The sequence below is a fragment of the Leopardus geoffroyi genome, chromosome A2 (assembly GCF_018350155.1).
Source record: "Leopardus geoffroyi isolate Oge1 chromosome A2, O.geoffroyi_Oge1_pat1.0, whole genome shotgun sequence".
Classification (NCBI taxonomy): domain Eukaryota; kingdom Metazoa; phylum Chordata; class Mammalia; order Carnivora; family Felidae; genus Leopardus; species Leopardus geoffroyi.
Window position 1 is genome coordinate 45,190,800 of NC_059331.1, and position 27,091 is coordinate 45,217,890.

Here is a 27,091-nt window from a genome sequence, read left to right on the forward strand (position 1 = left end):
GCTATTTGCCTCCTCCTCCTCAAAACGAAGGGCACTAACAAAATCTTAATCGAAGACTCTCCTAGTTTTCATTGTCCTTTCTTTAAGTTTCATTGAATATGCATACAGATCACACTCTGTAGGGCGCACTGCAGCAGAGCAAGAACCTTCGTTAGCTAAATGATGTCTTATCTGCCATGTGTACATAAGGGGCATTTCAGCAATTGCAGGGGCCTAGGAGCTATTAATAGTTGTCCATCCTGAAGGGTTTCAGGAAAAATTTCACTTAGAACTTTAGACAAGCCCCCAAACAAGCTAGTCAATAGTGACTCAGACTGCTAGGGTGGGTGGAGTTGTTTGCTTTTGTTTTGCAGAAAGCTTTATAAATCAATCTTCCTGCATCGAATAAAGGGAGGGTCACTAATAATGTCTACAAAGATAGTTAATACCGTCTATTTTAAGCTTCATATGCTCCTCAGCGACCTTTTCTCAAATCTATAAGCAAACAAAGAAACACTGCTTTAAAATGAGAAATATTGCCTCTTTCCCAAGATGCAGAGTCCTTAAACTGAGGAATTTGAAAACATGTAGAAAATTGCTGACAGGAGCAGGATAAACAGAAAGGAGGGATGCTTTCTCTTTCTGCTGAGGATTCAGCACCACCTACTGACCAGATACTGATCCTTCTTCATGTAGCAAGCTATGAATGGGCACTTGGTTGTTACTTTGCATGTAATGACAATGGAAGGCATTGTCTATGGAATTCATTGTCCTTGCCTCAAGGTGTACATTTCATTTCTTTTGCAGTTTAGATAAATATTCTCTTACCTTGTATCAGTAGATACAACCAGATGTCCATCAGGTACAATAATGTATTCCTTTAATCAGCAAAGACCTCATTGTGCCATTCTTATGTATTGTCTATAATAGGATTTACTTTATTTCACTGACACTAATGGGCTTTCTTTGGGATCCTTTTGCTCAGCGACTCATAAGGGAGAGTTACTCATGTAGAGTAGCTGAAGAAAACAGACCTGTAATCCCTCCTTCACAAACAGAAAGAATTCTAATTATTATTTGATGAGAATGTTTCTCCATAGTTGAAAGATACCTGTGGTTCCAATTTTTCATTCTTTTTTTTTTTTTCAATCTCCTGTTGCAGAAAAAAAAGTCATAGAGTAATTTTAACTATACCTTAGCCTGAACATACAATTGATTTGTCAATGAAAATCTTTTCCAAGAGTCTGTTTAGATCATTCCTTTTCAATTGTAAAGAAAGGTTCAGAAAGAAAATGTAAGAGGGTAAATTTAGCATATCCCCTTCCTTTGTTATTGCTTGCCGCTTTGTTTGAGGAGTATCCTCACTCATAGAGGAAGCTTAGACTGCAGAAAATTCTTCCCGTTTAGATAGACATCCCAGCTGAGAAACCCTCCTACTAAAACATGGCACAAATCCCAAACCCAGGGGTTTGTTTTCCCTGGTAGCAGGTGAAAATAAGAGGAAATGGGTTCACCATGAAAAATTTTAAGACATATTATAACCGCTTTATTGAAAAGCAAAACAGGGGTGCCTGGGTAGCTTAGTTAGTTCTAAGTGCCGACTTCAGCTCAAGTCATGCTCTCGCGGTCTGTGAGTTTGAGCCCCGCGTCGGCCTCTGTGCTGGCAGCTCAGAGCCTGGAGCCTGCTTCGGATTCTGTGTCTCCCTCTCTCTCTGCCCCTCCCCCACTCGCAATTTGTCTCTCTCTGTCTCAAAAATAAGTAAAAAATAAACATTAAGAAGAACAAAACAAGACAAAACAAAACCATATTATTAGTTGTCGTAACCAATTTGGAGACCTGAAAGGCAACCAAGAGCATTTGGTGTCATAACGGAATAGGTTCTCTCTGCCACCCATTTTGAGCAGCAAATCTCATAGGGTTGATTATCATTTGGCTGCTCATCTCCCAAGTACCTCTACTTTACCACCCTCATTTGGCTTGTGCATAGCAGTGTCCATTTGTTGCTGCCAGGCTTATTAAACTGCTCTGTCTTGTGTTTTTTCCCTCATCCTTAAAAATAGACTGGTAAGCATTCTGCTCAAGGGTGCTTTGTCAATTGCTTTACAAAAGGCTCCCATTTGTTCTCAATCCGACTGGAGTCAGAATTTGCCTTGTGTTTTCTTCTGATGTCATTTATCAAGTTGCACAACTTGTTCAAAGAACCAGGTCGCCATATTACGTGGTGGTACTTTTTGGCATGAATCGATTAAAAACCTTGACTCATGAAAGTGCCCTGTGCCATTGCTGTTTTTTCCCACTACCTAAAAAGGGCAGATTTCCTTGTCTTCAACCAAGATAAAATCTTTGTTTCATTACTTCTTCAACTGGTTCCCTTTCCCTTGCTCATACAACAAATCATATTTTGTGTTACCAAAAAGAGAGGTAAGATAAAGAGAAAAATAGCCTATGTTTAAAATTTTTTAAATTTTCAATTTGTAGACATAGTTGCTCACTAGAAAACAAATCTTAATGAGAAATAAATGTCTAAAAGAAATCATACACATCTAAAGAATTTCCAAGGGAACAATAATCTATATCCACAATGGGGAGGTGGAAACAAATACCAAATGTGTAGATGCCTAATGTTATCTAGATGATGATACATTGAATATATATTATTTCATCAGCATATTTGGGCAGTTAAAGCTCTTTATGCCTAAAGTCAGAGAGCATGGGTCACAGCTACTGCCGGGAAACTGGGGGAGGTGAGGAATCTCTATCCAGATTTAAGAACTTTTTCTTTCTTTTTTAATGTTTTTATTTATTTTTGAGAGAGAGAGAGAGAGAGAGAGAGAGAATGAGTGGAGGAGGGTCAGAGAGAGAGAAGAAGACACAGAATTGGAAGCAGGCTCCAGACTCTGAGCTGTCAACACAGAGCCCAATGCAGGGCTCAAACCCACGAACCATGAGATCATGACCTGAGCCAAAGTCAGATCCTTAGCCAACTGAGTCACCCAGGCACCCCTAAATTTTACATTTTAAATGCTAAAACAATCTAAGTCCCATTTCTCTTCCATTCCATTCTCTTATTGTCCTAAATCCCTTCCCTTCCCAACACAGGGGAGTCTGCATAGTAGCTGAAGATACAGGGCAGTAAGATGGGTTGGAGAGCTGTATGGAGACGTGGGTCTTTGGGCCCAAAATCCCAGGACATGGGATAGTTTTGAATGTGGGCGCAGAAATGCTGGGCCGAGGGGACAGTTGACAAAGTTGGGAATTGGTTAGGCTGAACAAAAAATAAAGTGATTAAGCAAATAAGTAAATGATTTTTGGTGTTTTGTTTTCATTTTTTTTAATTTTAAATCCAGCATAGTTAACAAACAAATTTATGTTAGTCTCAGGTGTACAACATAGTGATTCAGTAATTCTATACATTACTCAGTGTTCATCACGACAAGTGTAATCATCACCCATTTCTCCCATTTCCTCCACCCACCGCCCCTCTGGAAGAAACTCCATCAGTTTGTTCCCTATATTTAAGATCCTATTTCTTGGTTTGTCTTTTTCTTTTTTTTTCCTTTGTTCATTTGTTTCTTAAAATCCACATATGAGTGAAACCATATGGTATTTGTCTTTCTTATACTGACTTATTTCACTGAGGATTATACTCTCTAGCTCCATCCATATTGTTGCAAATGGCAAGATTTCATTCCTTTTTATGACTGAATAATGTTCCATTATATATAGCTACTACAACTTCTTAATCCATTGATCTATGAATGGACACTTGGGCTGCTTCTGTAATTTGACTATAGTAAATGCTGCTATAAACATTGGTGCATGTATCCCTTTGAATTAGTGCTTTTGCATTTTTTGAGTAAATACCCAGTAGTGTGATTTCTGGATTGTAGGGTAGTTCTATTTTTAACTTTTTGAGGAACCTCCATATTGTTTTCTCGCTGGCCCAGTTTGCATTCCCACCAACAGTGCATGAGGGTTTCTTTTTCTCCACAACCTTGCCAACACTTGTTGTTTCTTCTGTTGTTGGCTTTAACCATTCTGACAGGTGTGAGGCAATATCTCATTGTAGTTTTGTATTTCCCTGGTGATGATGAGTGATGTAGAGCACCTTTTAATGTGTCTTTTGGCCCTCTGGATGTCTTTGTAGAAATGTCTGTTCATATCCTCTGCCCATTTTTATTTATTTTTTGGGTGTTGAGTTGAAATAAGTAAATGTTTTGAGGGTAAGATCTAGAAAAAATTATAGATGTATATGTGTATTATACATGTGTAGGTATGTGTGGGCACTCAGCTCTTTGGCTGAATGGTCCTAGAATCAATAAACACATGGTGTCCACATCTTAATTTATCAAAACCATCTTCCACTAAAAAGAACCAGTCCTCCCTACAGAAATTGCTGTTTTAAGCACTACAGCAAAGTGTAAGATGTGCTTGGAACATCTTACTGGGTCAGAAAGTAAGGAACTATTCAACAAATGAGCATAATGTCACAGGGACATAAGAGCCAGCTTAAAAGGACTCCCACTGGCCAAGATGGGTACTATTTGATCATCAAAATAAGTTACAATAGTAATGTATTACCACCCAAATAGGAAGCCAAGAGTAAACGAATGAATGAATGAATGAATGAATGAATAAACATGAGAGAGAGAGAGAGAAGTTCTTCCTTAAAGGAAAAAGTCATCCACTACATGTACAAAGAATGATGGAAACAGACTTGCCATTCAGCAACCATCACAGAGGTGGTTGCTTCAAGCAAGAATATTTAACAGATTGTAAGTCTGTGGGTAAAGGTTTGATGAATATCAGAAAATTGGTACAGTTTCAGAATACCCCCCCCCAACAAAATTCTAATCAGTTACACGGAGGGAAATTGTTCAATACGAGGTAGAGAAACCAGAAACACCAACATGACCAGATGATCAGGGTTCAGATGATCAGTGTGAAGATGAGTTCACAACACATCACCTGACCCAATGCACTTAAAAGATACACCACAGCATTTTAGCGTTGGTCCTGCTGAGAACATACGATCTAAATCAGGTCATGAGAAACATCAGATAAATCCAGGTTGAGAATAACCCTACAGAATGTAAGGCCTATGCTGTTTAAGACTGTCAAGATTTGAAAGGTAGGGAAAGGCTAAAGAAACGTTCTAACTTGATGGAATCTTAAGAAGCATGACAAGTAAATTCAACACACATTCCTGGATAAGGTCCTGGACTGAGAAAGGTAGCAAATTTTGAACAAGATCTCGATTACAAAATGGTGATGTACCAATTTTGAGTTCCTTATTTGGAGAGTTGTGTGCTGTTAGGAAAGTGTTCTTGTTTGTGAAAATACGTGCTGGAATGTTTAAGGGTAACGAGATCTCTTGTATGTAGTTGCTTTCAAAGGGTTAAGCAAAAGGCTAATGATAATGAGTAAACATTATATATTATAGATAATATCAGGTTTATTTATTATATATCATTACATGCAAGAAAGAAAGGAAAAGAAATAAACAAATGCAGTAACATATTAACAATGTAGGGGTCTGTGCGAAGGTAAAAGAATCCTTTGTATTTCTGGATACTTTTGTGTAAATTTGAAATTATTCAGAGATAAATTGTTTTTAAAATAAATTGCTTTTTACAAGCAAGAAAAAAATAAACCCTAAATGTCGCCTTAGAGGCAAAAGTCAGTAATGAACACAGAAGAAGAGCCAGAGTATATAGAGTGAATGAACCCTTAGGTGGCTCCTTTTTTATGTTCTATGTACATAATAAGAAAATCAGCACAATACCTTCCCAGTCTACAGCACTTCAAGGTTCAGGGCCTTATGTTTATCATTAACCAATACCACCATTCACAGTTTGTCAACAATTTATCTTAACCAGCCCTCATGAGTAGGTACAGAACTAGGCTGCAGGGATTATAAAAGTATAGGATGTGGTCCCTGACCCCAAGGAACCTGATTGTAGGGGAGAAACTGAATATATGTAAATGATAGTCTTCAACAATGCTCAGGTTTAATGTTGAAGAAATAAAATAGTTGATGCTGACAAGCTTCTCTAAAGGAAAGGATCACTAGTGAGTAGGGTGGTCAGGGAAGCATCCATCTTCCGAGCTCCAATAGGCTTTATCCAGCCTGGCTGGCCTTCAGTGTAACCTGACATATCTTCTTTAATGGTGCCTACCTCTACTAAAATACTTTCAGAAATGGTGATTCATGTTTTCCTGAGGCAGCCCATTTCCCTGTTGAAAAGGTCAAATTATTGGAAAGTTCTCTCTTACACAGAGCCAGAATATACCTCTTTGTACCTTGTACTTTAGGGCAACACAAAATAAGTTTAGTTCATCTTCTGCCTATAAAGCCTTCACATATTTGAAGACTACTCTCATATCTCCTCTAATTTATCTTTCTGTTTCAAACATTTTGTTATTTTAGCTGTTATAGATTTATTAGGTGCTTCACTACCCTACGTGCACTAATCTACCAAGGAAGCCAAAGGCTGTTCCTAGCAAGCTGTGGTCTCATTAATGCAAAATACAACGGAACTTTTACCTTTCTAAGATGGAATACCACACGCTATTTGTGCAACTTAAGATCACATTCGCTTTTTTTTTTTTTTTTTTTTTTTTGGCAGCTTCACAGACCCTGTTGACACTGAAATGTTCTAGTCTTTTTTACATGAGCTGCCAATCCAGTCTTCCTCCAGCCTGTACTTTTGTAGCTGATTTTTTTAAGGGTAACCTTTTGCCTTTATCCCTATTACATTTCATCCTAAATGAAAAGAATTGGTCCAGCTTGAAATCACTGTGAATTTGGACTTTCATCTCATGTTTAGGGTATTCCTTTTAGATGTGTGTTTTGTGCAGAATTGATAAATATAGTTCATCAGACACAGGTTTTATTTTTATTCCAAAGATGAGACCAACTAAGAGTGCACTTCATCCCTAGGATGCTACCTCCAGATTTATCGTGAAAATTAACCAACCATCTTTGTTGTAGCATTTAACTATTAAAAATAGCTCTCTGGCCATTCACCCTGTGTCATTTGAGGGGAGCTGTCAGCTTTGACTACCTCATGGTTTTGAAGAATCCCATGTTTAAAATTCCATCTATAAAAATGAATTTAAAAAAGAAGACACAACCTAACTAAAAGGCATCATCAAAACCATTATAGTGAAGAAATTCACTAACAAAAGGAAGAATGAAGAGGAATAAAACACACATTAAGTACTTTCCTGGTAGTCACCAAGTGAATATCTTGGCACTGTGAATGAAAGTATTTATCAACTGAAATGAAGGAAGGGTTGGTATTGTATAGGGGAAGGAAAATCAAAATAGAATTCTTACCCTGTGGTCTCACAGGTACTTGTTTTTACAAATAATAAAAGCCCTGGATCAGAAAGCTTTTCCATCAACAATGAAAGTCTGAATATAATATGACTTGGATAATAAGTGTTGTAATTTATGCATCTAACTGTTGACCTAAACATTAACAGAATTGAACATAATTGTCTCTCTCGTGGTTGTCATGCTCTTTAGAACAAAGCACTTAGTTTACATTCTGTCCTCTATTATAGAAAACAATGTAGAACATATTATTTTAGGGGGGTTAAACACTTGGTAAATATACACATTTCAAACATCATTCTTCTGGAGTTCTGAATTTATCATTCTCTGCAGGTTGAACCAAGAGCAAGCAGCAAAGTTTAGGTGTGTTGTTGGTCATGTTTATTGTTGGTATTTAATTATATCCAAATCCAGACATCAATTCACATCTTGAGCCCTAATTGCCTTTGAGAGTTCTATGCACAGAACAATAGCTGGAGTGACTCTTCAGAACAGAAGTCGTAAATATAGGTTCTTCCTCATCTTGATGAATTAAAACCCAAGGAGGGGAGACAGTTTTGTTTTGAAGAAGCCATCTGTTTATTTGTGTACAGCGTTTGTATTCAGATTTAAGGAAATTAATCAAGTGAAAAGCATCAGAATTCACAACATAGAAAGCAAGAGTACTGAACAAGCATACAATTTCAGAAAACCAACTAGATAATGAGGTTTCAACCTCTTTAGTTTAATTTTCTCTAGTCCCAAGGAGACCTCTCTGGTGTGTATATACTGCATGGCTTGCTTTGCGTTGATTCTTACTGCTTGAGGGCTCAGAACATGAATCGGTGACAAGTGTTAAGTTAATGAATTAGCAGCTGTCAGCCCAGACTGTACCAGCATAATCCTTGATTTAGGGAACTTTTCTAGTCCTTGGTTAACAGGCCACTGAGTTCACTGATAATAAAATCTGTCCCCAATCCATACATGTGCATAAAGGGATGAACATTTCTTCAGGAAACAAATGTCAATTAAAAGTGTGAGCCAGAATTGCATGTGACTCTAGGCTTTGGAACATGTGCCAACTCCTTGTTGCTCACCCAGAATTTGTCAGAAGTAGGGAGCGAAGACATTTTTATGGTCTTGAGCCTGGACATTGACTCTGCTCTCAGAAGTCTGGTGTGTAAGCTTAGAGCAGGAGCCAGCATTTTAGGCATAAAGTCATTGCTGTTTTTTATACTTTGTTAAGGTAGTAACTTCATTACTCTTGCAATAAAGCCCTCTGAAACTGTCTTCACCCCACATCCTTCTCAGAATTTCTTCTGCATTTAATTCAATTCACTATTGAATTAAGCAGGAGTACAAATTGCTGTATTATGCCCTTAGACTTGTTCTCTGGATGATTCGTGAATGGATATCATGTTTTCAGCTAAATGAAAGGAGGCAGCTTAGCACAGTAGATAGTTCCTTAACTGCTATTAGGCATCAGTTTCCCTCATCCGTTAAGTAGAGATGATAATAGTACCTATTTCTTAAGAATAAATGAAATAATCCATGTAAAGTGTTAATACAGTGCCTGGAATGTAAGTGGCTCACTTCATTATTATGAATGCTTTTATTCCCTCATTCTTTTTTATATCTCTTTTGGTACCAAGACATGGTTATACCTACAATACACACTACACAATTGGTGGATGATAAATCAACAAATGAATGAAGGTTCATTAAGATAAGAACCTAAATTGTGAAATCAGTAGACAGCTAGTTAAAGGAAAATTAGGCAAAAGCTTGCCGAATAAAAACCATACACACCTGTGATTTTAACCAGGAGTCACTCATTCCAGTTTCCATTTTATAGATGAGGAAAATTTAAATTTAAAAGTGAGAATTATTCTAAGATGTTTTGCTCTCAATTCGTTCCCTCGTTCAAAAATCTCAATCTGTATCTATAGCTGCAGGTCAGTTAATCAATAGAGCAAATTTTGATTATGTAACTTGTAAAGCCTCAGATTTTAAAATAAAGGATTTTACCTCCCATTACCTCTTATCTGACAATGCCTGTTTGTACCTGCTTATTTCGTGGACATCACTCATACAGCAATGAACGAAAACACACCAATCTATTTATGATCTTGTCCTATTTTTGGAAAACAGCAAAAGGATATCTCAACCCGAGATAATAATCTGTTTATGGACACAGACTTTCCTTTTCTAATGACTTGAGATGTTTGCTTTCCATGGTTGGATAAGAAGAGGGCAGAAAAGGGGCGCCTGGGTGGCGCAGTCAGTTAAGCGTCCGACTTCAGCCAGGTCACGATCTCGTGGTCCGTGAGTTCGAGCCCCGCGTCAGGCTCTGGGCTGATGGCTCCGAGCCTGGAGCCTGTTTCCGACTCTGTGTCTCCCTCTCTCTCTGCCCCTCCCCCGTTCATGCTTTGTCTCTCTCTGTCCCGAAAATAAATAAAAACGTTGAAAAAAAAAATTAAAAAAAAAAAAAAAAGAAGAGGGCAGAAAAAATACTCTCTTTAAAGAAATTTAGTATGTGTTGTTAGAAAGTAAGGCCCATCAAACGTGTTCTATGAGATATCATTTCAAGATTTCCAGCTGAGATTTTAGTTGGGGAGGTACACTTAATTAATATTTATATACCCCACAGCCTGAAATACAATCCTGTGAGTATTGAAGGGTATTAATATTTTTTCATTGTTTTGTTTGCTTTTGATTTGTCTTCTTTTTAAAAAAATTTTTTTTTCATGTGTATTTATTTTTGAGAGAGAGAGAGAGAGAGTGTGAGTGGGGAAGGGGCAGAAAGAGAGAGGGAGACACAGAGTCTGAAGCAGGCTCCAGGCTCTGAGCTGTCAGCACAGAGCCCAACGCGGGGCTCAAACCCACAGACCATGAGATCATGACCAGAGCAGAAGTTGAATGCTTAACCAACAGCCATCAAGGCGCTTCTGATTTGTCTTCTTTATTATGGTTTGTTTGGTTGATTTTGTCTGATTTGGTTTAGAGTGGAGAAATTTCTGGAATATGGCTGAATTCACAATTTCATTCTTTAGGTACTTATGTGACCTTTACGTTTAATTCAAGTTGCTTTCCACCATTGTACTCTCTGACAACATTTATGAAATAATGTTGCAGTGGAAAAATAAAAGATCATTGGCATGTGAATGTAGTATTGGGGTTTATAAACTGTCTCAGCTACACAAGCCCATTTCATTTTCAATTAAAATCATAATGTAAAGGGTAAATTTAGAAGTGAATTTGTTCTTATTTTAAAGATGTAATCTACATATACAAATATATATAATTTTGTCAATGAGTTCATTACAGAATTTTTATATTACATTTATAATAAAAGTTGCTAAACTGTCTTAGTTTCAAATAGGCTGAGACTATAAACTTAATAGTACATGATGCAGATTATAAAAATATGTGGATAAAGAAATCTATATCATAGTAAGCAGAGGAAAAAAGATAAATCATATGTGTATCGTGTTTATAATACTGCAAAACAAAACAACTAAAAAACTATAAATCAAGAAGACAGGAAAATTATATCCAAATGAAAACAGAGGTTTTATCTGGACAGTAAAATAGTAAGTAGGATTTGTTTGGTTTGGTTTTGTTGGTCCCTTCTTTTAACTTTCTTGAATTTCCTAAATTTCCCATACTAAGCATTTATCACTTTTATAATAGGGAGGAAAAAAAGCCAAACAAACTTGAAATTAACATGGCTTTTCCCTGTTTGTACTCAACTGAATTACTGCTTTCTAGTGACACTGGGGAGATATGAAAACCTTTTTAAAGAGGCAATTTCTGAGCAGGACTGCCAGAAGTGGGCCCTTCCGTGAGTGTCTTCTGAGATCTAACCTCAGTGCTCCCCAGCTGAGTTTTGTTGCTCTGTGAAGGTTCTCATAATGAATGTTTTCATCTTTTCATATTAAAAATGACCTCCTGGCCTGAGTCTCAGCTTCCCAGATGACTGAGGTTTGCTGGTCACAGCCTAAGAAAAAATAAAGCAAAACTACATTTTTTCCGCACAAGCTCTCAGGCTTTGTTGTTTGTTTGCCTTTGTTTTCATCCTCCAGATCCAACAAGGGTGATGGTCCCCCCTTCCAGTATGGATGTCACTGTTGGAGAAAGTATTGTTCTGCCATGCCAGGTAACACATGATCACTCGCTGGACATCGTCTTTACTTGGTCATTTAATGGACACCTGATAGACTTTGACAAAGATGGGGACCACTTTGAGAGAGTCGGAGGGGTAAGTATTAATATCAGACTATCTACGGGAAATTCAGTATGCAACTGAACTTCTCAAAAGTGACTCAACTTGTTTAGACTAACATGAAAAGAAATGTATGGTTATTCTCTGATCATTTTGTTCAAGCACCTTATTTTAAGAAATTCTTGGTTAATTCCTGCTCCGTTTTGCCTGATCAACATGGCTCCACTTACTTAGTGGAGCCTATATGGCAGTCCTCGTAACCCTCACAGCAATGCTATAGGCTAGTTATTCCATGCTATGTATGAACGAGCAAACTGAAGCTCAGGGGAATTGTATGGCTTGCCTTGGCCTCAAAGCCCTAAATTGCAGAACTCAGCTTTAAGCTTCAAAACCCAGGCTCTGTGCCCCATACAGTACCATATATCATGGCACCTGGTTAAGAAAAATATCTTAAGAATACTTTACTCATGTGTTTTTAGGCAGCTGATTAAACTCCCCTTGGAGCCACATCATTGCAACATTAGGGCTCTCTTTCTTGAATCTGAAAGTCTGATCAGAGTATTTATTATCCAGGTAATTTTGAATTCAAATGTTTGAATTTTCAAAAGCCTTACTTTCCATAAAAATACATACTACCATTGAACACATGCCAAGATGAGGTTAAATCTGGAAACAATTTGTATTTATCACACTTGTTCTCAAAAAATTTTGGGGGGGCCTACCACAGTCCTACATGCTCACTAGTAATGAAGATTCACTCTGACTGCCATTCTTATGGAGGGTCCAACCATAAAGCAGTGGAAAATAAGAATGAGGCTATGATCCGAAGAGCCTTTCCCAGCCCCTGCCATAGGAATCCAATGTGCCCGCTTCATTTCGCCTCACCTCCCCCTTATGTTGAGAATAAGTGGGCTAGTTTATAAAATTATCCAGATGATAGGTTGAGGATCTGCTTTCCACTCGACCATATATATTACTACTCATGTTAATTACTTAACTTACATTCTTGCTGCCTTTTCAAATGATGTCTCTCACAGAACACCAAGAGTTATTTGAGCATTTTGTCAATTTTCCCAGATATCATATACAACTGGTACTATTTTGGATACGTAGGAGAGAAGTTAGTTTATTCTATCTGTGGATGCCTTGGGTCATTAGGGATTCCCTCTTGGAACCCTGGTTGAGAAAGGCTGTATGAAATTGCCAACATTAAGCATTATGGACTTCTTTGATATGATGCAGCTTGGAAACCAAGTGGGAGAAATATTAATTTCACAAGGGCATTGAAGATATTAAATACCTTCGGGTCTAGAAAAGTTCATAGCCCAATGCCTACCACAAAAGAAGTATTTGATACATTTAAATAGTTGTACTAATTGAAGGAAGAGTAACATTGATGTTAATAACAGGAAACTATAAATTGAGAAAACTTTTCATAGATTAAGCAGAATATTCATTTTCATACTAAGACCAATGTCTTGGGCAGGAGAGATGCTAAAAATATTATCTCCCAGAACGGCACAGGCACCAACCAATTAGAACAGCTGCCTGACTCATTGAAATAAATGCCCTGCCAGTCAGACACATGAGGACTTTATGCTGGACTGGCTGTTGATCAGCCAGGGCTGAGGCACAGGTGAAGACACCCCTAATGGAGTCAAGCTCTAATGACCACCTTCCGTAGAGAGCTCTATCTGTGGAATCACTCTCGTTAGCCTTTCCTATGGGAAATGCTTGTCTGTTCTGTGAAACTCTGCTAACACCAATCAGTTATTGCTAATAAGTGCAAGATTCAGGACAACACTACAAATTGTGAGAAATAAGTATATTAGCTACCAGGATCGTTCATGTCTGTAGAGGTAGGACTTGTCAATAGAAAAGGTAAGGAAGCAATTCTGAAGTCAAGCCATTTTGCAGTTTCTGTTTCCTGGGTCAGCATAGTGGAAGTTATGCTTGGGAGAGCCAGCCTATAGCAGTTTTTGGAAAAGCTGTTCTTCCATTGTCCTTTGACAGCCTCCAAGTGCTCTGTCAGAAACAGAACAGACCACAGCAGGGGAAAATAACCTGGTGCTGTTTTGTTCATTGTGGTGGGAATATGAATGTAGATCTCAGTGAACTGTTTGATCTGGGTGACTTCAAAGGAAAAGAGAAAGTTATTGTGGTCTCCTTGTGTGAGACTCTTTCCTCAATCCTGACTTTATTTTTTGTCTTTGTTTCAGTTTTACTTTAAAAACACAACTCTGGTCAAAATCTGTAAACAAAGACAGCACATTCTGTTAATACTTTGCTGTACTCTGAAATTTCCAGGCTATAGCTAGTCTCCTCGGCCCTTAAGCCCTTGGTGAATAAAATGGATTATTGGCACAGTGTATACATTTCCTTGAAACAAATACAGATTTCTGTCTTCCCTGCACATGCCCCCTCGTGAGGCATACTTTCTGTTGAAACCTATACTCAAGAGTCCTAACACACGAATGCCTTGGGTAAAGAAGTACCAATAATGGTGGCGATGATGGCTTCTGTTTGCAAAGTGCCTGCTGATTTATCAAGCACTTTCATGTATATAGGCTCTTTAATCCTCACAGAAAACCTGTGAGATAGGGTAACAATTATTATCCTGTTTTACTGAGCAGTTATAAAACTTGATTAGTAAATACAATCTGAATGGGAACCCAAGTGTTAAAAATGAAACAGATTTCAGGTAAAAAAAAAAAAAAAAATCACAGCTCTTCTTGAATTAGATTTAATACCTTTGACATGATCGCTCATGGTCATCAGTAATACCAATTTGCACTCTGTGCTTCACAGTTTTTAGGATTTCAGGTACATGTACGGTCTCGTTTGATTCTCACAACCTCACCCAGCAGGCCTAGTCAGTGAGCTAATACCCAGAGACTTTCATGAAATCACAGCCCAAGATAGCTGAGGACCAACCATCAACTTTCCCTTCACTGAATGCTTGAGCCTCTCTTCTCAACCTATTTACAACTATTGGCAGTTCCAGGTCTTCCATTGTCCTGGGTAAATTTGGGATGTGTTGCTCTAAAACAAAGGGAATTAAGTACACCTTATTTAGGATGAGAATAAGGTCTTTCTGGATGGTAGAGTGGCCTGACTTTATGGGTTCACATCCCAGCTGTGCCATTTACTACCTAGGTGACCTTAGGCAAGTCATAGAACCTCTTTGTGCTTGAGTTTCTTCATCTGTAAAGTAAGGATAACAAGAGCACTGACCTCATAGAACATGTGAGTATTCAGCTTTAATATATGGTTCCCATATTCTAATACTATTAAGCATTATCCAACATTATTGTCATTTGGAAGAACAGCAACAGGGCCAAAATAACCTATGTTATCTTGTTATCCATTGGGAGATTAGAAGTAAGCATAGCTTCCTGAATCTGGCCTGTAGAGAGCACTTATACGCAAGCCACCTGTTCTCCAAGCTTTTGAATAACCACCCTCCAAGGTGTAGCCATGTTCTTTGGTTAAAATGCCACCTTTGCGATAACCTGCGGAGACATCTTGTCATATTTATTAAAAGTACCATGCTGGTGGATGAGTAGAAATATTTCTGTGGCACACAGACATCCATACTGGGATGTAATCAGTCCTATTCATCTGCTAATCAAACTTGCATTTGGCATTTGAAAAACAAATTAGCAGCATTCCACAGTAGGTGATGCTAGATTTCCTTAGAGAGTTTGGTCCTCATAATCTTTTAATTCAAATCTGGGAGCAATCAAAATGCTGGCTATGAGACAGAGTTGTGCAGTAAAATGCAGATGCCTCCAAATGTGGGCTTGCCTCCCCTTTCTAAATATAGAGTTCCAAAGTATTGGAATGCCAGTGAAGGCTTCAGGCTCAGCGCATATCTGAAGCAACCCACAGGACTAAATCGAGAGCCACCGTAAGTAGTTTAAGTGCTTCCAACATGGGTGCAAACTGCTCCAAAGACCCAGAGAAGCCACATACCTGAGGTCTTGTCTAAGGTGTGTCCTGAAAATGTTGGCGTTTTTATCTCTCAAGCAGGCTCACATATTCTTAATAGGCTATGGCTTGCATCACTAATGTTTTCATCAGCCAGTGTAAAATAAATCCATTAGTCACAGTGTCCTTCATGTGATAATGATATTTAGAGCTCATTAAAAAGTAATTGTAGCCACTTTCCCCTACTTTATCAGCAGGATTCAGCTGGTGATTTGATGATCCGAAACATCCAGCTGAAGCATGCTGGGAAATACGTCTGCATGGTCCAAACAAGTGTAGACAGGCTGTCTGCTGCTGCAGACCTGATTGTCAGAGGTATGTGGAATTCTGGTTTCTGTTCTTGATATCTACTGCTGCACAGATTTCTAAAAACCTCACCACTTGAGAATTATGGAAGAAAGTCAGGTAGAAGCTGAACATTGTAAACAGTGGTTAACAGCCTACAGAAGTTCTTTGCGGATCTCTTTTCATAGGGGTATCACCAGAAAGTGCAGAGCAAATCCGGTTACTCCATCCTGAAAATAACTCCTGTGAGCGCCCCGAGTGCCCCGATTTATGGCTGTTGGAGTTGATATGACCTTCTAGAATAATTTTGGATTAACAAAAGCAAATAGTTTAAAGAAGGATCAGACTGTGCCTTTTGATGTTTCATATGGGCTAAGCCAAATTAGTGATTTAGGGCAGTGATATAACAGTGGCTTCAGAAAAATCACCACATTTTCTCAGTTCCCTTTTTTCCCTAAAGTTAATAGTTCTATACAGTTCTTAAAATATGCCTTTAGAGGAACTGCCCAGGATGTAGTAAATAAGCTGGAGGCCGATGACAAATGACAAAATGACATTTGTGAGATTTTCTTGAGCACTATCAGCATGGCCTAAGTTCAACCTAATGGCTACATAGGCCCTGCCTGAGCCCCAAGAAACCAGTTTATAAAGGAACAGAAGTAAATGGAGTTTTAAGAAATATTTTTTTAAGTTTATATATTTTGAGAGAGAGTGCGCGCACGTGTGCGCACAGAAGAGAGGCAGAGACAGAGGGATAGAGAGAATCCCAAGCAGGTTCTGCGCTGTCAGCACAGAGCCCGACCTGGGGCTCCATCCCACAAACTGTGAGATCATGACCTGAGCTGAAATCAAGCGTCAGACGTTCAACCAACGAACCACCTAAGTGCCCCAGAAATATTTTTACATTGAAATTAAAATCTTTGGGAAGCAGGATACGTACCAGAATCAAACCGATGCATGCACAAGGCTTTTCTAAAGTACTAAAAGTGCCTTTTGATGTTTCATCTGGGCTAAGTCAAATTAGTGATTTAGGGCACTGATACAACAGTGGCTTCAGAAAAAGTATTGAAAGTAAAGCCAAATCAGAACATCAAAATACTCTCTTGTCTAGCACCTCCTTCATCTGAACCCTAACTATTGGTGTTTAGGAATCTCTAGCCAGCAGAGTTTTGAGTGCAAGCATACAAAACTCCAGGGGAAATTAGTTGTGGAGGCAGGGTGAATCTGGGTGCAGGGTGAACAAGGTATTGTGGGAAGCAACTGAAGTGTTGCTGTGCCCTCTAGGCATAACCTGAGTGGGGGAGGTGTGTGGGAGTTAGCTACTTAAACTCATTGTCAAGAGAGGTTAAAGAAAAATAGCTTTTCCATCCTGTCTGCTTTAGTTCCTCTTTAAATTGCCTACAAAAACCTTTCTGTAGGTGATGGTACAGATAAGAGTCAGATAAGAGAAACAAAACTTGCAACCTGGGTTGAGCTGCCCATTGAATAACTTACAGAAACGTGTTTATTTCCACTTTAACATACATGAGAGCTGGTTTGCTCTACCCCTGGGGACAAAAGAATTCTGTTGCTGAAAATTTATCCTCTATTTAATTAGGATAATGTTCAGATCAGCAGTTTAAACGCCAATAAATTAGACTAATAAATATTTAAATCAGTAATACTTGAAGTTCTTAAATGATATTGTATACTTCATTTCACAGAAAATAACATTAAATACCAAGAGGAATTTGCAAACTCAGTCTAAAAGAAAATCTAGTCTCATCAGTTAATAAGGCCAATAAATTAATATGCCATTTTAAACCATAATCTTTCCTTTTATTTCCTTTAGCTCTGCTCTTGCAGCTTTTCTGCATATTACAGAAAGGATGCAGAAATGCATTCCACTGCCCTGTAAGAGATTTGTGTATCTGAAACTGGTAAAGCTTTGAGTCTCGGCTCCAGCTTCCTTGATTCTCGGATACCTGCTTTATTTAGTCTGTCGCACTAAGACAGGTGGAAAGGTCATTCATCACTGGGAGAGCAGCAGAATCACTGTTCTCACACCAACATTCCCTCTTCTGTTGCCTGTGACAGAAACATCTGTGGCCCCTGGCCATGTGAACATTTTGTTCAGAGGATAAACATTTGCTCATTTTGTCATTTTGAAAGAGTGACCCAACTTCCCCAAGACAAAGTTGGTAAACATTCTGTGAGGTCATATCTCCACACTGGTCAGGAACACACAGCGTCAACAAAGCTTGAAAGTACCATCTCATCTCCAATGGCCAAGTTCATACACCCTTTCATTTCCTTTATTTGGTTGACAGCAATGGGCTCAGATAATTCCTATCAATTTAATTTATTGAGGAGTTTGGAGGGGAACACTTTTGTGCTTGTGTACTTTGATTTTAAAGGCCCTGAAAAGAGCACCCATTGAAATGGGGGTGGGGCATAGATCTAGGATAAGAAAGCTAGTGGGAAATAAGCAGATGGTACTGTCTTCTGGACTTTATCTGGTTAAGACCAAAGTTTGCCTCCGCTCTATCCAGGTGGCATTAGACTGACATGTTCAAATGTCACCATGGAAAATTAATCAGTTTCAGCATACAGATTTCCAGACCTTTCATTCAGGAGTAGGAGGGAGAAGCTAAATTTAGTCTCACCTGTAGGTCTATAAAAATGATTTTTAAAAAAAGAAAGAGAAAGTTAGGACATCATAGGAAGGTACAAGAGTGAATCTCAGAACAAAGTCTTACTTCAGGAAATTACATTGAACTTTTCAGCACTCTGCTAGACGTCTCTTTCTTCCCTGCCTGGTGACCTGGCCCAGTCATATTTAGCAGTACACTTGAAAGCTCTATGGGGCTGAGCAAAGCCCTCCTAGGAATATCTCCTTAATCCCTCCTCCTTAGGGACATGAGATTTGTCATCCTGTCTCCCTCACAATCACCTTCCTTCCTGAGGTGGTCAATTGTGCCTTGCCACAGATACATTTAACTGCCTACTAAGAGCTTTTCTGTTGGAATCTAGGACAGCTCCGGGTCTTTGCTTGGGCCATGTCGATATTTTGTGTTTGCCTACTGCTTTCCATCCCTCTACTTATTTATGATTTCCAAGCCTTCATTTAAAACTGATTTCCTCTTGCCTCCATGGTTTAAGTACATGGGCAGAAACAATGAACATCAGGAAGATAAGTGGAAAAATAGAGATAATGACTTACGGAAACTGCAAATGAGAGAGAGTCTTTAGATTCCAGCCCCGTCCTGAAGTTCCAATGAAAAAGCCACAGTCTGGTGACTCTTTTGAGCACTGGTCATTTTCACAGCAGCTCCCTTGCATACAAGCGTGTGTTTGCGTATGATGCTGGACAGGAGCGGGGTTAGTAATTACAGTGCAGCAGGAATGGGAATGTAGGAGCAGTGCTGCGACCACGAACATTCTAAAGCCCTCTCTGCTCACATCCGCAACCTCAGTGGTAGAAATGACCATTTCCAAAAGACTCTTATCTTCATTTATCACTACTCTATCCACAGATAACACTGCCTGACCCATACCAGAAACCTGTAAACATATGATAGATGAATTAAGGAATTTGGACTTCTGTGGTATCCCAGTATTCTCTCCTAGCATTTGGAACAGATACTCTATTTTAATTCTTTGTTTACCTATTTTTTTTTTTTATTATACAGTGAGCCCCTAGAAAGAAGGGACCATGTCAGTTCACCTGGGTGACTCAGTGGGTTAAACATCTGACTCTTGGTTTCAGCTCCAGTCATGATCTCACATTTCATGGATTCAAGCCCCGCATTAGGCTTTGTGCTGACAGTGCAGAGCCTGCTTGGGATTCTCTGTCTCCCTCTCTCTGCCCCTTCCCCCCATGTCTCTCTCTCTCTCTCTCTCCCTCAAAATAAATAAAGTTAAAAAAAATGAAAGAAAGAAAGAAAGAAAGAAGGGGCCATGTCCCGTTCATCTCTGTAGTTTCAGAGCCAGAAGAATTCTGGACACCCAAAGAGGTATTCAAAAGGGAACTGACAAGTGATAAATCTGTGAGTGGGTGAACAAATGGTTGAATGGATCAGCTCTGCATTCAATTAAGCAATCATTTACTTGGACATTTGAATGCACTGCTCCCTTCTGAGGGTCTTGCTCTTTCACAGGTCCCCCAGGACCCCCAGAAGCTGTGACCATAGATGAAATTACAGATACCACTGCTCAGCTCTCCTGGAGACCCGGGCCTGACAACCACAGCCCCATCACCATGTATGTCATTCAAGCCAGGACTCCGTTCTCCGTAGGCTGGCAAGCAGTCAATACAGGTACCATATTGGATGCCTGGTGCTGGTCTTTCACAGGGGCTTCTGAAACTCAGCATAATGGACAAAGCACTGTAGCAGAAACCAGGGGCCACCTAGGTTCTCATTCAGACACAACTACAAATGTTTCCTAGACCTCATCTAATGGTACTATCATTCATTTAATGTTTTTCTTTATATCAGCTCTTTGTTTGTTTTTTAACTTATCCTAAGCAACAATGTCTATCACATGATAGATCTGTATGTTGGTTATATTTTTTCTTAACATACATAATAAAATACATTAGTTGTAAAAATAAAATGCATCAATCTGCTTATTACCTAAAATCATCTGTGTACTATTAATGATATACTTTGAGAAGCAGTGGATTATGCTAGTCTACATAGCCTTTGTAAAAGTTTATATAGTGTTCTCAAAAAAAACAATAAATGAAGACTGCCTGGAGCCCCTTGACTTGCTGCCCATTTTTATTTAGATAGCTAAATTTGGCATAAAGAGGTATGAGATTTTGTTATATTAAAAAGTATGTCTGTGATGCCCTTAGATGTTGGGGGCTACACACGTACTACACTGCCTGGCTCAGCATGTGCCTACCCTACACCCGCAGGTGCAGGTAACCCGTTGAACCCCACTCATGACGGGGATCAGGGATTGCAATTATTCCCCATGAACAAGGAATTCCCAGTAAGCGCAGGTCATAAACTTGTGTTGATTAAGCCCCTGCCCTCTGTACACATCGCCTGTCACTACTACAGATTGGATGGTTCAGCGAGGCCCTCAGATCTGCCCCACCAGGTAGGCCCATGGCCCTGGTGGAGCAGAGCCCTCAGAAGATTGTCAAACTTGAAAAATAAAGGAATGTGAGTTGACCATACCTTCCCTGCCCCCCCCCCCCACAAATTGACTCTTTTTGTTATTTTATCTAGGTTTCATTTGAGGAAAAATGGACAAACAAGTAGTTTTTGCAAGCAAGATACACACTCTTCTAGTTCTTAAGAGTTGGCTGTGTGACCTTAATGTCTTGAGGTAGAAATACATGCAGTGATAGGCCTGGTTTTCTGCAATTCAGATGAATCCTATTGATTTTCACAACCTCTTTTTTTTTTTTTTTTTTTTTTTTACTTCAGCTTATCCAACCTCAGAAATGGGTTTGTGTGTTTCCAGCTCATTGATTTTCTTCTGAATCTCAAAAGTGCTTAGGAAGGAAAGATACGCAAAAATCTTAAAGTTAGGGGATCATTCTAGCCCTGACTCTGCTAATCAGCACATCTCTATACAACTATGCATCTTCCTCTTCTGTTAAATGGGCATGATAAGATTTGGTTATGACCCAAAAGAGAAATGATTGTGAAATTTTTTAAAAATAGGAAGTGCTACAGAAATGTAATGAAAGAAAAGAGGAGGATGAAGCTGCCGCTGCTGATGATAGTGATGGTAAAAAAAAAAAAAACAAACACACTAGAATTTGTTGAACCCTTGCTATGTGCTACATGATATGCTCTGCTAAGTGCTTTTCTTGGATTTTCTCAACAACATTGTGAATAGATACTGTTATTAGCCTCATCGTATGATAGGGAAACCAAAGCATGGAAAGGTTAAGCGACTTGCCCAAGGTCATTGGGCTACTAAGTGTCGATTCAGGTTTAGGATCCAGATGATCTGACTCCAGAGCCCCACTTTTTACCTTTGTAGGCTAGGACTGTGTAATTGTGGTATAAGGAGGCTGGCAGCCACCGAATCCTAGTGACCAGTGTGATGGCCTCAGCTTTGCCACAGGGAACCTCCCTTTGAATCTTCTGGGCCACATGGGAAATCTTTATTTATTTTTTTTGTTTTATTTTTTTAAGTAAATCTGTACCCATCGTGGGGCTTGAACTCATGACCCCGGAGATCAAGAGTCGCATGCTCTAGTGATTGGGCCAGCCAGGTACCCCTCACGTGGGACATCTTTATGATAACCAGTTTAAAATTCAAAAAGTTGTTCAGTGAGCACGGAGGCAATGTCCAGAGCTTCATGGCTTATGGTGTCAAAACAGTGGGCCATGTCTTCTTGGGAAGGAGCCCTTCTCCAAATACTAGTAGGTGAATATTGTCAAATTCTCCCTCTCTGACTTCTTTTTTGTGTGCTTCGTGGCCATTCCTTTTGTGGTTACAGATTCTTGCATGAGATAGGTTAGTACAGTTCACTGTCAGCAATATTACAGAATTGTAATATTGTAGATTCATTATTATGTTAAGTTATAGAGCTTGGAACACACGGACAAAGGAGCAAATCCAGCGCAATCTTGAATGAGTAACAATCTTTATAAGGTGCATTTTCCTCATCTGTATAAATAAACACAGCAATTTTACTTTACTCATAGAATGATTGTAGAAATTGAACAGTGTGCCCAATACTATACGGCAAATGCTGAAAAACGTGTCAGGTAACAACAGTCATGATTACAGTTAAGCACTTTTGGGCCTTGAATACTGTAATGTCATCTGCTGGTGTCCCATTTGAACTTGTTAGTTTAGTATAGAGAGTTCTGGGATGACTTCCTTGTAACAGCTGCTGTACAACTAGTCTCAGACCACCTACAATGCCCTGCACACAGTAACAGTAATCATGACGGGTGGAAGTTCCTATCTGCTTAACATGGAATCCTGTAAAGTATCTCCACCTTTTGATGTCTTTCAGTGCCAGAACTTATTGATGGGAAGACATTCACAGCGGCTGTCGTGGGTTTGAACCCTTGGGTCGAGTATGAATTCCGCACTGTTGCGGCCAATGTGATTGGGATCGGGGAACCCAGCCGGCCCTCAGAGAAGCGGAGGACAGAAGAGGCTCGTGAGTAGTATCCAGGACACGGAGAGTCTGTGCCAGTGGCTATTATTCCTTAGGAAAAGGCTTTGAATTCTTCCTGCTCTTCAGCCCTAATGAGGCTCTGTATTAGCACCCCCTTCCCTTGAATGTTCATAATGATCAGAAACCAGGCCCACAGATGCTCAGTTTATTGAGTTCAAGAGTTAAGTTCTCACTCATTCCTGGGTCTCCTTGTACAGGGAGAGACACTCTCTGCTTAGTTCTTCCAAACACCACCTCTTCCTTCAATGGTTCATTTGTCACCAAGATTCTTCAACCAGGATTTACTTTTTTAAGGCACACCCCACATTTCAAATGAATTCAACACACAGAAATCACTCGTCGCAAGGAATAAGTTCTTCAGAAATATTTAGTAAGATTTTTTTTTTAGAGTATAAACCATTCCCAGAAGCTAAGATTCAGAACATCCTGCTCACTCATACGAGGCCAGTATGTATGTGTAGTATGACCCTCTGTAAGCACAGCTTAGAATGAGCACAGGGAGGGAATAACATGAATTCATCTGCATTGGTTGTACATTTCCTTCTCTCTCGTGGGAGGCCTAGGTGTGGGTCTTTGTAGAGTCCCCAGCTGTGATAACGCCAAATGTTTGTTGAAAGAATAATAGCAAGGTCCTTAAGCAGATGGGAAGTCTGACCCTACTCATGCACAAAACTCCATCTAGATCTATTTCATTGGCTTTAACCAAGGGAACACACCCAGACACCAATGGGGTCTTTCGTTTCCCTGATGATAATGTAGCTAATCCCCATGCTTTCTTCCCCCCCACCCCTCCAAAACTGTAATTTAATTAATTCCTCTCAGCAATCCTGGGGAGGAAGCTAGCCTAATTTCCCCTCTTTTACAGAGAAAACTGGGGATCAAAGAGGTTAAGCACAGTGAGCCAGGGGTCAACCTATGTCCACCACTTCCTTCAGCACCCAGCTCAAAACTCACCTTCCTCCGAGAAGCCATTAGTCCATCCCTACTCTGAGCAGCCTGCTACTTCAGAACGCCACTGCACTTCTCCATTCTCTCTGCACCGTGTTGTTCTTTATTGTCACCATTCCTCTGTATGTTCTGCATGTGCGCTCTACCTCAACTAGATTGTAAGCTCTGCACGGGCAGAGTGTGTATTGTCTGTCTTTTGTGTATCACCACATGGTTAATAAATGCCTATCCAAGCACTAGAACCAGAACCTCTGTCCTTTCCTCCTACCACTGAAGCTTGGCCTCTAGGGACGGAGCTGAACAATTGGTCAGACATGTCACATAACATGCATACCTTGTTGAATGGGAAACAGGTAACTAATGGCAATTTCCATGGTACGTTTCACTTCTTTAAGCTGATGCTTTGGGCCACTTGACCACACTGTTTCTGATCTCAAAAGACAAAGATATATGTTTATCAGAGTATTTGCTTAAAGTGAGTCACTTCTGTCAGGCAACCTTCTTTCCTCTCATTTGCTTTTAACACCAGATATGACTTGTTTTTTTGTCTCCTGCACAGTCCCCGAAGTCACCCCAGCTAACGTCAGTGGTGGCGGAGGCAGCAAATCTGAACTGGTTATAACCTGGGAGGTAAATGAATCATGGAACAAAAGGAGTATACATTAGCCTAGGCTATTTTTTTTTCTCTATGTTAAACAAATAGAAGAAATTTTCTCTTCTCTTGTTAAGAGCTGAAATTTACTTGAGTGCAAACACCCCCTCTCACGTAGCTAATTGCCAGCAAGAAAAGGTGGCACTTGCCCATCAATTGTTAAGTTTTAATTTGATTTAACACAGAAAAAACAATCATGAAATGGAAGACCACACAAGAAAAAAAAAATGTGTGTGTGTGTGTACACACACACACACACACACACACACACACACACACATATATATATATATATATATATATATATATGAAAGCTGGTTCAAAGAAAACCAGTTTTCCTTTCTTCCTGAACTGATGCATGGCCAATTGATATAAAATGTCTGCCAGCAATAGATTCAGTGTACCAGCACAATTTCCTGGCAATTGGCTTTGCTTCTGGAGTCCTCTTTTATAAGGTGGTTTTTAAACAACTTGGAGGTAGGTTAGTCACCAATTTATTAAAAATTGATTTTGAGAAATGAGATTGGAGTTTTAGAAAGGGTTCTTAATGTTTTTGGAAGATTCTAGACATTACCCCCAAAGTTAAAGATCTTGCATTTAACCAAAGCCCCAGCAGTGAAAGAAATTACCCCCTCCAGCCTCACGCCTCATTTCTGAGGGGGAATAGCTTTCTTGAGCCAAGACGGTCTTCTTCAATGAAGTCTTTTGCCTGTTTGGCCCTGGAGGAAGATTCTTATTGGATGGTATATGTTGGAATGTCGGTTTCTAGATCAACTGTCCAGTGACTTTCATTTGCAAGAACTTCAGAGCTGGGTCTCCCCCATCAAGAAGCCAGGCTCTCCACTGCAAATTCTCACTGGGTTTTTTGTTTGTTTATTTGTTTGTTTGTCTGTTTAACCTACTTCGATACCTCATCCATACTGATGGCAAGCCCCAAGCCTAATACTCTTGACAAAACCCAAAGTAAGATAGGTGGGGAAGAATGTATGTATAAGATTGTGGGAGGTAGGGTAAAATAAAACAATTGTAGCATTTGAATCGAACTGCTGTGATTTCTGAAGGCTGCCTCCCTTCTTTCCCAGACGGTCCCTGAGGAATTACAGAATGGTAGAGGCTTTGGCTATGTGGTGGCCTTCCGGCCCTATGGCAAAATGATCTGGATGCTGACAGTGCTGGCATCAGCCGATGCCTCCAGATACGTGTTCAGGAATGAGAGTGTGCGCCCCTTCTCTCCCTTTGAGGTTAAAGTGGGCGTCTTCAACAATAAGGGAGAAGGCCCCTTCAGTCCCACCACAGTGGTATATTCTGCAGAAGAAGGTATGGCTTATGCTGCCTATATATTTGTTACTTGTTCAGTTCTGAGATGCTGCTGATTTTAGGACTGAAGTATTGACAGGCTCTGCTGAATCTTAGTCAAGTCATTTGGCTTCCCTTTGTTCTTTTGCTCTTATTTTCATAATCCAGTGACTAGGACTCTCACCTATGACAAATGCTGATTAAGAAAGATGTGTATTATGGGTCGCCTGGGTGGTTCAGTTGGTTAAGCATCTTACTCTTGATTTTGACTCAGGTCATGATTTCATGGTTCATGAGTTTGAGCCCTGCATCGGGCTCCATGCTGACAGTGTGGAGTCTGCTTGGGATTCTCTGTCTCCCTCTCTCTCTGCCTCTCCACTGTTTGTTCTCTATCTCTCTCTCAAAATAAATAACATTTAAAAAAAGAGATGTTTAAAGAAGGGTGTGTATTAAAGGATTTGCTAGTTTTGAAAACTTGGTGCTTGAACTTAAGGAATCCTGGATTGCTTCCCTTCCAGCTACCCCCAAATTTAGAAATCAAAGACTTTGTCTTTACCATTTCTGTCACAACTACCTTCTAGCTGTTAATCATAGCTCTTCTATAAAATGAGTGTTAGTGTCCTCATCACTAAAGGCTGTAATATAACTATGGGTTATTTGCTCCTTGGAATTTTACTTAAAGTTTTTTAACTTTTTTTTTTTTTTTTTTTTTTTTTTTTGAGAGACAGAGACAGAGCATGAGCAGGGGAGGGGCAGAGAGAGATGGAGAATCCAAAGCAGATTCCAGGCTCTGAGCTGTCAGCACAGAGCCCGACACCGGTCTTGAACTCCCTAACCATGAGATCATGACCTGAGCTGAAGTCAGCACTTAACTGACTGAGCCAACCAGGCGCCACAATTTGCTCCTTATAATGCCAGTATCTAGAAGCTGTTCTGATGCAGTTGATAAAGTAATCACTTTTTCCACACTCATCTGCAGAACCCACCAAACCACCAGCCAGCATCTTTGCCAGAAGTCTGTCTGCAACAGACATTGAAGTTTTCTGGGCCTCCCCCATGGAGAAGAATAGAGGACGGATACAAGGCTATGAGGTAAGCAAGAGATATGTGAGTTGGGTCTGGGAAAGATGCACCCCTCATTGAGAACTTCAACATACACTCTATTGGGAAAAAGACTCAGATTCCCATTTAGAGGGATTTGTTAAGGCTTCTAGCAGATACTTATTGAACCACTGACATTCTACGCTGAA

At 39.7% G+C, this 27,091-nt stretch overlaps 1 protein-coding gene across 8 annotated transcripts in view; it reads left to right on the forward strand.

The window, feature by feature from the left end:
* The window catches only part of CNTN4 (contactin 4), a 901,803-nt gene that overhangs the window by 862,645 nt on the left and 12,067 nt on the right, over positions 1 to 27,091 (forward strand). For 7 of the 8 annotated variants that reach the window (XM_045493589.1, XM_045493585.1, XM_045493584.1 and 4 more), the window contains 7 exons: positions 11,387 to 11,562; positions 15,711 to 15,831; positions 19,941 to 20,099; positions 22,778 to 22,927; positions 24,453 to 24,523; positions 25,628 to 25,862; positions 26,821 to 26,933. In XM_045493589.1, the coding sequence (XP_045349545.1) occupies positions 11,387 to 11,562; positions 15,711 to 15,831; positions 19,941 to 20,099; positions 22,778 to 22,927; positions 24,453 to 24,523; positions 25,628 to 25,862; positions 26,821 to 26,933 (1,025 nt within the window). The remainder of the gene's footprint in view (positions 1 to 11,386; positions 11,563 to 15,710; positions 15,832 to 19,940; positions 20,100 to 22,777; positions 22,928 to 24,452; positions 24,524 to 25,627; positions 25,863 to 26,820; positions 26,934 to 27,091) is intronic. The other variant, XM_045493588.1, reaches the window with a different exon arrangement.